At 42.6% G+C, this 12,793-nt stretch overlaps 1 protein-coding gene across 1 annotated transcript in view; it reads right to left on the reverse strand.

Annotated features, from left to right (window-relative positions):
* Window positions 1–11,797: 11,797 nt before the first annotated feature.
* The window catches only part of Amd1 (adenosylmethionine decarboxylase 1), an 8,449-nt gene continuing 7,453 nt past the window's right edge, over window positions 11,798–12,793 (reverse strand). The window contains exon 4 of the mRNA XM_013022363.1: window positions 11,798–12,487. Within this exon, the coding sequence (XP_012877817.1) occupies window positions 12,347–12,487 (141 nt within the window). The 3' untranslated portion in view covers window positions 11,798–12,346. The remainder of the gene's footprint in view (window positions 12,488–12,793) is intronic.

Genomic DNA, 12,793 nt, shown 5'->3' on the forward strand with positions numbered 1-12,793 from the left:
TTTTTCCTTTTTGCTTATGTGGTGCTGAGGAATCGAACCCAGGGCCTCAGGCATGCAAGGCAAGCGCTCTACTACTGAGCCACCTTCCCAGCCCCGATGCTCACAATTCTTAACATCTAATCTAAAAATCAATGATGTTCCCCATGAAGTAAGAATACTGGGCTTAAGTAACATTGCCTTATTCTCATAACCATCCTGTTGCCTTGCTGGGTAGAGGGGCCTTTTCATGCAGCTCTGAAGAGCCTAGAGGTGAGATAGGCCATTCTTTGAAGTGCAGATGTTATGCTGTTTAACCCCAGGAATGCTTTGCTATAGAGAATGCTTGTCCTTGATTATTTCCCTAAATGGATTGCTTTGCTCAACCCTTGAGTATTTTTCTTGACTTAATACTTTTAAAGCTTGGTCTCCACCCCAAACATATGGTTTTTGTCTTTAAAAGCTTTGTGCTGGTTATGTTCTGAGTTTCAGGTCTTTGAGACAGAAGTCTACCTGCAGTCATTGGCTTTCTAATACAAACTCCCAATTCAACCTCTCAAGATGTGGTTTTTGTTTCTTGAGATCAAGCTCCTGTATAACACCCATACCTGTCACCTTCAATCCATGCTATCCAAGTCTCCATATGATTCCTGAGTCCCCTGTCATGGAAACCATAAGCTTAGTGAGATCATAGTAAGGGCATGTTGAACAACTAACAGAGGTGCCCTTAGGTTAAAATTGCCACAGCTCTGAGCTCTGAGTAGCAAATGAGGCAAGATGATGGAAAATAGCATTCACTTGGCATTTATTAAGAACATCTTATTTCCAGAGCTATACTTTGTGAACATTACACCCTGTGTAAGAAGTTAGTTTTCATCACCATACAGATCAGCATAATAGAACTAGAGAGCAAAAGTGCTTGTTGCAAAGCCAAGCCTGCTGCTATGAGCCAAGAGTTTTATAGCAACAATTTAATAGCAGCAATTAAACTTATTCCTGTTTCTAAGCATAAACCTTTGGAACACACCTCTTTCTCATATTTAAGAGGATGAATTCGTTAACACACCTAAACCCCTACTATCACCTCATCATTTAGTGCTTTTCAGTGGGAAAGTGGCTTCCTTCCAGATGAACAAAACATGACTTACTGTTTTAGCAATGTCTACTATTGTGAGGTTACTGCCATCTTTCTTATGCCAAAGGAGCTTTCTCATGCCAAAGAAAAATATCTATAATGTGATATTAGGTAAAACACACCTCATTTTTATTGTGCTGATAGTCAAGAAATTATGGATTTTTTTTTTTTTTTTGTCAGTCGTGGGCTTGAACTCTGGGCCTGGGCGCTGTCCCTCAGCTCTTCAGCTCAAGGCGAGCGTTCTACCACTTGAGCCACAGATCCACTTCTGGTATAAGCCACTGCTACCAGTCTGTGATGCTCTTTATTTATAGAGATATCCTATATCCTATGAATTACTTTCGGGTATGGACCTCCAGGATCTGCTATGTTGTGGGTTAACTCAGAAGCTGAGGGAAGGCTTCATCCATCTTCCAGTGACAGTCTGGTGTTCTTTATTAGCATTGCTTGATATGGCCTCTGTACATACAGCTTATCTCCTTATGATAGATAGGTAATGTTGGGGAAATGGAGAATGGAAAATGGAATAGGCCAGACTAGATCGCCAACAGGCGAGGACTGTTCATTGAGGAACAGTGAGGGGCACAGACTTTCCTGCGGGTTTGGAGGTTGTGCCAGAGAGTTGGGCAGGAGCTGGTTTTTATATGAGGTCCAAGCAAGGAGGCAGGGGTTAATGAAAAAGCCACTAGGTCAAGGGGGGTGGGGGCCTTTCAGTTGGGCCCACAATGAAATGTTTACACTAGGCTTAGGCAGATTGCCCTGCCAGCACATCGAACAAGTTTGTATACCAGGGATTCTGCCTGGCATCTGTATGGACCTGGGAGAATACAGTGGAGTCAATCCTTCATATTCCATCTTTAGATACATAAAATGATGGGGCCAAGAGGGGAAAGGCAAGTCTTTCATATAGGATCTTTGGATACACCAAAAGATTTGGGCTGAAACTAAGTAGGAAAAAATATTTACCAGCAATATATCAAACAAGGGCCTAATATTCATTATATACAGGGAACTCAAGAAACTAACCCCTCACAAAGCTAACATACCAATCACAAAATGGGCAAGGGAGCTAAAGAGAGACTTCGCAGAAGAAGAGATAAAAATGGCAAAGAAACACGTGAGGAAATGTTCATCATCCTTGGCTGTAAAGGCAATGCAAATGAAGACAACCCTGAGATACCATCTTACCCCAGTCAGAATGGCCCACATCCTAAATTCAGCCAATGACAAATGCTGGAGGGGATGCGGAGAAAGAGGAACCCTACTGCATTGTTGGTGGGAATGTATACTACTACAACCACTTGAAAAGCAGTCTGGAGATGTGGAGCACATGGGCAGCTAAGATGGTGCTGAGAGGGGGTTGAGTGGGCAGAGCCCAATTGATCTGCTGATCAGTGCCTAACCAGCCCGTGAAGGCTCAGGGTGCGACCTTGACAGTGATTGGTTCCTCCTCCTCCCTTACCATGCCACCCACCCTTTTTGTCTTTAAAAGGGGCTGCTCTCTGTTAAATAAACGAGTTTTCTACCTGCTGGATTTGGCTCCCCCCTGTGTCTGATTGTCTCCTGGGCTGAGGGAGGCTGGGGAACGGGCGAGCACCGCACTTACCTTTCCTCGGACCCCGTCGTCTTTTGTGGGACGGAACAAGACCCAACATGGAGGTACCTCAGAAAGCTAAATACAGACCTCCCCTATGACCCAGCCATACCACTCCTAGGCATCTATCCTGAACAACAGCAACCAGGATACAAGGACACACACACCTCCATGTTCACTGCAGCACTGTTCCCAATAGCCAAGATGTGGAAACAACCCAGATGCCCCACAAAATGGGCCATGGAGCTAAAGAGAGACTTCTCAGAAGAAGAGATAAAAATGGCAAAGAAACACATGAGGAAATGTCCACTGATAAGTGGGTCCTATATACAATGGAATATTTTGCAGCCATTAGGACAAAATAATGGCATTTGCAGGGAAATGGATGGAACTAGAGCAAAGCATTTTGAGTGAGGTAAGCCAAGAGCAAAGAGACAAATGGCACATGGTCTCCTTGATATGTGAATGCTAAAGCCAAAATGCAAGGAGCTATGACAAAGTAAACAGGACTCGAGAAACAAAGGACTGCCACCCATTTTGTTGTATCATTGCTAAATGATTCCATATTATTGACCTGTTATACCAAAATTCAGGGACCCCCAGAAGACCACCAGAGACCACGATCAATGTAAGCAACAAAGAGCCAGTTTATTGCAAGCTCGAGCTTGGTCCTTCATGCACATGGTAACTAGTGATGCTAAGAGGCCCTGAGCATAGAATCAGGGCCGTTTTTATAGTATTGAACAAACAACTTTAAGGAACTTTTACATAAGAAATTACATGATTGGTTAACATTTACATTTAAAGCAAGCTAAACTGGGCAAATAATGATTGGTTGACCTTTACAGAAAAATGTCCTTGGTCCATAACTTGACTGGAAGAAGGTTTCGATTCACACCCAAGGTTACCAGTCACACCCAGACCAACAGAATGCATGGCATGTCTCGACCCGGGCTCTGAAGAATGGGTTGGTTAGAAACTCTTATTAGTCCTAGGTGGGTGGGGGGCAACACCACTTGGGGGCTAACACCTGCCTTAAGCAAACACCATCTATGGCTCCAAGAATTGTGCATGGCTTTTTGTCATAAATTCCTAGCATTGGGGCTAAAATGGATCATGAGTCAAGTCGCAGAACTGAGATGGAGTGTTAAACAAAAATGGAGTTGCTTAGGTTTCTTAAAACATTATATTTCTTCCCTAGGGCCTTACTGCCCCAGCCTCCGGGAAGGGCGTTGCAGCTTTGGGGATGATTCTGAGGACTTTGCGCCCTTGGTCAAGGCTGTAAACCCTGTGAAGTCTTTTACTAAGCAACTCTAGGCTCCCAGGCTGACATTCCACTACTAAGTGACTAAAACCAGTCACAGTTAAAATCATACAAAAACCATACAATCATCTAGCACAAAACAATTCATACAGAAGCAAAAATGGCTGTTAGGTGCTGTCTTTACATGATTTTTTTTTCTTTTACGTTCTTCAGACCACATATATGATATATATATATATATATATATATATATATATATGCATGCATGCAATGGAGGGAAGCTAGGAGGAGGACATAGAATCAGTGGGAAATGGGAAAACATACAACAGAGGGGCCCATCAGCTGCACTGGACATTGATGAAAATGAACTAAGCAACCCAAAGACAGTGATGGGAGGGGAGGATTGAAAGAGGGAACAGCTTACACTAAGCAAAAGGAAAGAAATGTAAACATCACCTGATGTGAAAGAAATAATTGTATTGTCAAAGCTCATAGAATTCACATACTTTATAGACCATGATAATGACCATTTGCCTTGTAAAGGTTAAAATGTGTTTGTGACTCTAAGTATCACTATCCCACAATACTGTGAAATATGTAAAATTTATGTAATCACCTAATTAAAAAAAAGAAGAAGAAAAGTGAGAGAAGGGGTGGGTTAGGAGCGATGAGTGATAATGTTATCAGACACTTTGTATTCATATACTGCTTTGTAGAATGGGAACTTCTTTGTACAACCACTTAAAGATTAAAAAAAATGTTTTTTAAAGAATTGGGCTGAGAAGGGAGTAACATGAGATTATGACAGCAAAGCAGCCCCACTGCTTGTAGCCCTGAAGGAGTGTAAGAAGCTGAGGGATGTTGTGGTCTTTTCTGGCTACTTCCTGATGGCACGGGGCCTCGCAGAGTCACTGGAGCTGGAGTCTGAGTGTGCAGGTCTGTGCTGGGTAGGGCAGTGTAAGCAAGGCCCCCGGTTGTCTGCAGTGATAGGCTGGCCTTCACTTGCTCCTGTCCTGAGTGGGGGCTGTTATCCTGTAAAGAGAAACTTGAAAAAGCTGACATCAGGTAAAAGGCTGACAAGGTGGCAGGACTGGTTGGTATGAATGAAACAGAAAAACACATCCTGGCCCAAGCCAGAAGAGTTCCATTTGGAGTATGAGCCCATAACCAGTCAGAAGCTAGGACTGGAATGGAGTGGTTAAGGGCCTGATGAGAGTCCTTGATCATTTCCTGTAATTAGCAGGTAACAACGGCAAGAACGTAAATTCCTGTCCAGTTAGAAGGTAGAAAGGTATGGCCATTAGATGTACAAGTTTCTCAACTTATTTATTTTCTTTTGTTAGTTGTGGAGCTTAAACTCTGGACTTGGGCGCTGTCCCTGAGCTCTTCAGCTCAAGGCAAGCACTCTACCAAGTAAGCCACAGCTCCACTTCCGGTTTTCTAGTGGTTTGTTGGAGATAACAGTCTCACAGACTTTCCTGCCTGGGCTGGCTTTTTTTTTTTTTTTTCTTTTGCTGGTCGTCGGGCCAGAACTCTGTGCCTGAGCACTGTCCCTCAGCTCTTCAGCTCAAGGCTAGCACTCTACCAATTGAGCCACAGTGCCACTTCCGGCTTTTTTTTTTTTTTTTTGCTTATGTGGTGCTGAGGAATCGAACCCAGGGCCTCAGGCATGCAAGGCAAGCGCTCTAACACGGAGCCAACCTTCCCAGCCCCTGGTCTGGCTTTGAACAGCAATCCTCAGATCTCAGCCTCCTGAGTAGCTAGCATTTCAGGCATTAGCCACTGGTGCCTGGGTAACTTATTTCTTTTGACTTCCGGCTCTGGTTAATTTTGAAAGGGTAGGCACAAAGTGGCTGATGTGACATCGTCTCCTCTCACTCCTCTCCACCTTGGCCTGGGAATCTGGGTGCTCATTGTTGGGTTAACTTGTCCCAGTGGCATTGATGGGATTTGAACTCAAGACCTGGATACTGTCTCTGAACACTTCTGCTCAAGGCTGGCACTCTACCACTTTGAGTCACAGTGCCATTTCCAGCAGTTGACTAGTAATTTTTTTTTGGGGGGGGGTCAGTTTTGGGGCTTGAACTCTGGGCCTGGGTGCTGTCCTGAGCTCTTCAGCTCAAAGCAAGCACTCTACCACTTGAGCCACAGCGACACTTCCAGTTTTCTGAGTGGTTTATTGGAGATAAGAGTCTCATATACTTTCCTGCCTGGGCTGGCTTTGAACCGAGATTCTCAGATCTCAGCCTCCTGAGTAGCTAGGATTACAGGTGTGAGCCACTGGCACTGGGCTGGCTGGTTAATTTTTGAGCCATGCTTCCAGCTTGCCTCTTTGCTGGTTAGTTGGGAGATAGAGTTAAAAGGTATTAATTTGAAGAACCTTCACATAAACACAAACACAAACCTTTTGGGATAAGACAATCTTTACTTTTTACCTTTTTTATTCAGAGGAAACTAATTTTTTTAATATGTATTTTGGATTCTCTCTCTCTCTTTCCCTCTCTCTTTCACTCTGTCATGGGGCTTGAAATTTGGGCCTGGGCACTGTCCCTCAGCTCTTCAGATTTTGAAGTGAGGAAAGCGAAAAGGATTGTCCCAAAGACAAAAAGGACTGGTTTTATTATGGGATTTTTGGGTGGGAAAGGGAGAGAGCAGTAAAAGAGAGGGAAGAAGGTGTTAGCCATAGAAGGGAGTTGAGACATGTGTAAGTTTGAAGGGGCTGGTTTAGAGGCAGTTTAAGCAGGGCCATTAGCTTGTTGTTTTCTACACAGGTAGGCAGGCAGGCAGGCAGAGGGGCAGAAGTCAACAGGAGATTGCTTGGAGCAGACCGTTTTAGCAGAGATTCTGGACCAACTACAGATGACAAGAGTGCATTTAGAAGAGCAAAGAATAAAAGGATCTTTGGTCCCAGGTTATCAAAAAAAAAAAAAAAAGAGAAAGGGAGGGAGGAGAGATTGAGCAACAAGATAAGCAGTTACTTTTCTAGAGGAGATGGTTGGGAGGCTTACAGCAGAGGTCTTGATGAGCAAGGTAGGAGACAGAGGGAGCCTCTGGAGTGCAGGTCAGAGGACTTAGGTGTGGGGTACCGCGGACCCCTTACCGTTTCGTTGGATTATTGTTCAAACCAGTAAAAGTGAAGGTTCTGAATTTAGGCCAAAGGTGGCCGTGGCTGAGGCCAGATTTTGGTAGACAAACTAGTCCGGTTTTTTAAAAATGTTTTTAAATTGTGAAAATACCGTACAGAGGGGTTACAGTTACACAAGCAAGGTAATGAGCACATTTCTTATCAAGCTTTGTTGCCTCCTCCTTTGTTTTTCCCCTTAGTCAGGTTTTTTTTCTTCTCTGTAAATCAGTCAGCCCAGAGTGTTAAGATTAGCCCGCAGGCATGGCAATGGGGGTGTCTCTGGGACACAACTTGGAAAATTTGGTAGGACCACGGAGCGTCCCGCTACTCCAGGCGACCCTGATGCTTTGGGAAGGTGGACGGATGGATCCCAATAATTAGGAGAGGGCGTCCCCAAAGGTCCAAATTAAAGGGTGTCAGGGGACCAGAAAGGGAGAAAGAGGGAGACAGACAAATAGGGAGAGACAAAGAGAGAGAGACTGACTGCTGGCGTCTCTGGGAACCTCAGACAGGGAGGGAGGGACTCCTGGAGTCCCGGGGCGCCTCCTCCCTTGACTGGCTGGTTACCTTATCCGGAAGGCTTTTAGGTGGTGGGTGGAGTCGAACAGCTGGGCGTCCTGCCTGGAGACTGAGCCAAGGGACAGGTGTGGGGAGAGAAAAGGCCTTTTCTGGGCTGACCAAGGGGGCCAATAATAAACACCTCAAGTCACGAGCCATGCGCCTTACAAAGGCCAAGAGGTCGTTTAGGGCAAAGTAAGCTCGAAGGGCTCTGCGCTCCTGATGGAGAAAGGCCTCGGAAAGAGTAGGTAAAGGCCAGGAGACGGTGGAGGGGACCCAGTTACTCCTGGCTGTTTTCCTCTCCCCTCATGCTGGGAAACAGCGAGGGGTACAACCTCCAAACCCGCGGGAAGGTCTGTGCCTCTGGCTGTTCGCTCCCCTCCATTTTCCCAACACGTAACAGGTCAAACAAGTGGTAGTAGCCTAAGGTGTGCAGTGTTTACATTCTGAGCTTAGACTCTGAAAAAGGATGAAATAGACTTGCTAGATGCATTTCAAAAATGGAGGTAAGAGAAACTAGAGCTTTTATTTCGTCCTCCCAAAATTTATGAAACACTATATTCCAAGAATTGTGTTAGATTAGCAACAGTGGACCAGAGCAAAAAGTCCCAGAACAGCCCATCCAAGTCAGAAAAACTTCCTGGCCAGTGCACCAAATATGTTACTACAGTTTAGAACAGTCAGACATTTTCTCTCCTCCTGGAACTGAAGATTGAACTCAGGACCTTGTACTTGCCAGTCAAGTGTTCTTCCACTGAGCTAAATCCCCAACCCCACAATTTTTAGGTCCGTGTTTAGCAAAATAATTCAGGTAAGACAAGTAAACGTGATTTGAAAAACGTTATTTTATTAGAAGATAAATACAACAGAGTGCACGTGACATACACATGCCATGTGGAAAATGAGTTTATCTCACTTCTGTCATGCCTCCTCTCATCTTCCTTGTTCCATAGCTTGGTCTTGGGTTAGGGTTAAATAGTGGGAGCTGGGTGGCTACTGGAGGGTCTCCTTCCTGCTAGCCCCTGTCCTTATCCCGTTGCTCTTTTGTAGGCTCTTCCCTAGGCCAAACATTCCCAGACTGTTTTTAATTACCTTCCCATTCTTTTGCCTTTCTCCCCTTAAACCCTTGTCCCTTTTGTACTCCCACCTCCCCATAAATGTATGAGGCTGTGTAAGAACCCTTAAAGTTAAAGTATCTTTTGCAGAACTGAAATTTCTAACTAGGTATCTTCACTCTACTGACTGAATTTCATCACCCAATGTTGTTGGGGACGGAGTCCATCAGTTCAGATTTAAATTACAGTCCAAGTTGCCATTGGGTTAAATTCCATGGGAAAGCAAAAAAACCCCTTGAGCTGCTTATCTGCAATGAAACTTAGGCAAGTTTTAAAAACACTTATCAAAAGAACTTTGATAGCCTGTTTTCCTTTAATAGCCCAAACCCCAAATACTTCCATTTTGTTTATAAATGCCAGTTATATTGGTTCTCTATTGTGTAGACACAAGAGCAGATGCATGCATTTTGTTAATGTTGCAACCTAGGTTTACTTTTCTGTAAATTCATTCCCAAAAATCTTAACTTGTGGCTTGAACTCGGAGCCTAGGCACTATGCCTTGGCCTTAGCTCAATAGCATGCTACCACTTGAGCCACAAGCTCCACTTAGAGCTTCTTCCTGGTTAACTGAAGAATCTTCTGTACTTCCTGTTAGGGCTAACTCTGGACCTCAATCCTTGGATCTGCTTCCTGAGTGGTTAAGATTACAGGTGTGAGCCATCATTAAACAGTTCCTATTTGCTTCCCTCTATATTCCTCCCTGATGCTTTATTTCCTTGAGCCTTGTAATTTTTACTCAACCATTCTGGACCATAATCCTTTTACTTGGCAGGCCAAGGTAGGATCACCAGCTATAGATCAGAATGTACTGCAGTGAGGGCTGGGAAGGTGGCTCAGTGGCAGAGCGCTTGCCTTGCATGCCTGAGGCCCTGACTTCGATTACTCAGCACCACATAAGCAAAAAGCTGGAAGTGGCGCTGTGGCTCAAGTGGTAGAGCGCTAGCCTTGAGCTGAAGAGCTGAGGGACAGCACCCAGAACCAGAGTTCAGGCCCCATGACCGGACCCAAAAAACAAACAAACAAACAAACAAAAGCCCAGAATGTACTGCAGTGAAACTATTTCAAAAGACAAATAGCAACAAAATACTGGTGTTGGGAGGACAGGAGAAAAAGTGCTCAGGCTGGACTAGAATGTCTAGGCTCAAGAAATCTTCTTGCCTCAACCCCAGGTAGCTGGGTACATGGGTATACTCTTGAAAGTCTGTCAGACTTTTTTAAAATGAAATTTTGCCAAATATATATTTTAGCTTACTTGGAGGAATGAATATTTGCCAATTCAAGAAAATAACCAAGCCTGGGGTATAGCAAAATGGAAGATACACAAGGTCCTAGGCTTCAATTTCTAGCACCTCACATTCCACAAATCATGGTATGTATGGTACAGGCATGGTGAAAGATACTTACAAGTTTGTTCTAGTTTAATAGAAACCATCATAAATGCAATTCTCCTCCCTTTATAAAGAGCCAGGTTTAGAGGCTAGAATCTTCCTCCAAACTTTTTTGATTTCTCTATGGTATTTGGTCAGACATACAAGACAAAACTTTCTCAATGTGTCTAGACAATTAATTAAGCAAACTTTTATTGAAGCTTACATTGTGGTACAGAAATACATTTCAACTGATTAAAGTCCAACACCAATGAAGAGAGAAATTATGGCACCAAAATTTTCCCTCCTCTACCATGCTAGGATAGATTTCTATTCAATCTACAGTTCTCATTTACTAGGCTTTGTTCCACATAAACTTGTGCAAGTTTTCAACATTAGAACTCTTAATTATGTTAGGAAAAGAAAAACCTGACCTCAAGCCAAAAATGTCATCAAAATCTACTGGGATACTGTTCAAGAACAAAATCCTCCCAACAGAGCAAGTCTAAACATTAGGTGCTGTGCTCAGTAAGAATCAAACTGATAAAGCTAATTGAAAGCTTCAATTAAATGTTCAATCAACAGCATGCTTAAAATAAAAGTCAAAACAGTGTTCCAACCACTTGATCTCAAACCAAGTAGGTATTGTTTAGAAACACTAACAAAAGGTGTTTCATTTATAAATACAGAAGGAACAAAACATCACTGCATCAACCCAGAAATTATCAAGAAAATATTGTGAAGACAATAAATATGAAATTTAGTTAAATTTTGCTCTTCTCTCAGTTGCTTGATTACCATAGTTTTTGCAAATATAGCTAAAAGATGCCAACTCTTGAAAGCCTACATTTCTGGTCATTTTCGGTTGAGTATTTGTGAAATTTGGTTATGTTTTTAATCCATTCAAAAATTCTGCCACGCAGTTGTTTGAGTTAACTTGACAGTTCTCATTCTGGACATTATTCGTCCTGTGACTGCCACGGTAAAAAGACCATACAGGAACAGGAAGAATCAACCTCTCATGTGCATCACAAAACCACAGAACTTTAAGCCACAAGATGGAAAAGCCACTGATTCTGCTCTGAACAAGTGGATAGTACAGATTATTAATGAAACTTAGTGGCAATAGCTGCTCAAAGTATAAGGTAAAATGATCCAAACTGAACAGATAACCTTTATGCTATGTACCCGCTTACATACTTAGTGATAAGTTCTTTTATACCACTACTTAGGACAAGTTAGTATATTCCATTAGAAGCTAATCCAATTTACTCAAGAGTAGAACATAGTTGGATTATTTACAGCGTACTCTGAAAATCTGTAGTTCTCTATGGGTTCTTGCTGGAAATGATTCAAAAGATTTTGGATACATTCAACTTTGCTACTTTTTAAAAGAGACCATGCCAATAAAGGAGGCAAAATTCTGACACCCTTGAAAGAAAATTAAACTCAGGGATCATCTCCCTGCTTCCTCACCTAGGGTATGAGATTCGTATATTAAACCCACAGTGTAACAGTGTATTGCTTTATTTGAGGGGCAGAGGGAGAAGACACCATGGTGAGGGAAGACACCAATTACAAGACTACAAATGCAAGAACAATGATTAAAATAGTAATACACACAAAAAGAGTTAACTAGAATCATTCTACGAGGATCCAACTTGTGGAAGAAAAATTTTAACTGCTGTTGCAAAAAACATCTGTATGAAGTAGAAACTGGTTTCAGTAACATTAGTAGAGAATACGTTCTAGAAAGTGGAGGTAACTGGATGTAAAATTCTGGCAGCAATTTAAAGAACAGTCCCAGATGGTTAGGCTGAGGCCAACACCTAATGAGGACGAAAGCCTTGTCTGTGGGGAATTTTGGATGATACCTGAAGAAATATTACACTGTGCATAAACCAAATTGAATTGTTTTCACAAGTGTTGTAAAGTTTCTTATAGTAAAAGTTATGTTCTACATGCACTTCAATTTCACAGCAAGAGTGGCATAGAATACCTAAACACAGAAGAGAGCATTCATGCAAGATATCTAACTCCTTGATATAATAATGCATACACTTCAAAATGATTACACTATCATTACATCTAGGGCTTTCTGCAACTACAAGGTGGTGGGTATGGAACGCATGACCCCCAGTATCAACATCTAGAAAGCAGCCACCACCATCTATGTGTTGTCTTTTTTTGCGTTTTTTCTTCATTTTTCTTAATCAACTCTGCTGTTGTTGCTGCTTCTTAGCAAAACTGGTAAAAACGAAATTATAATCATTGAACATAGCACTCTGGCAATCAAGACGCTTGAAGCCTTCAATCTTCTGAGGCGAAGAAAGCACTGTGCGACATTTAGAACTCTAGAAAAATGGGGGAAAAATTAGTGCTTCAAATTTACAGAGTATTTTCAAACAAAACAGTTACAGAATAGCCTTCTTTTTAATGTGATTGAAGGACTATCATGTGTATAATCTTTCCATATATTTTGTGTTAGATAGGCTTCATTATCCTCACTTAGATTTACTTACTGTCAGTAAGAATCAAATGACCTGGGTTAAGAATATAGCTTAGGGGGCTGGGAAGGTGGCTCAGTGGTAGAGCGCTTGCCTTGCATGCCTGAGGCCCTGGGTTCGATTCCTCAGCACCACATAAGCAAAAAGAAAAAA

The sequence above is a fragment of the Dipodomys ordii genome, unplaced genomic scaffold (assembly GCF_000151885.1).
Source record: "Dipodomys ordii isolate 6190 unplaced genomic scaffold, Dord_2.0 Scaffold62, whole genome shotgun sequence".
Lineage (NCBI taxonomy): Eukaryota > Metazoa > Chordata > Mammalia > Rodentia > Heteromyidae > Dipodomys > Dipodomys ordii.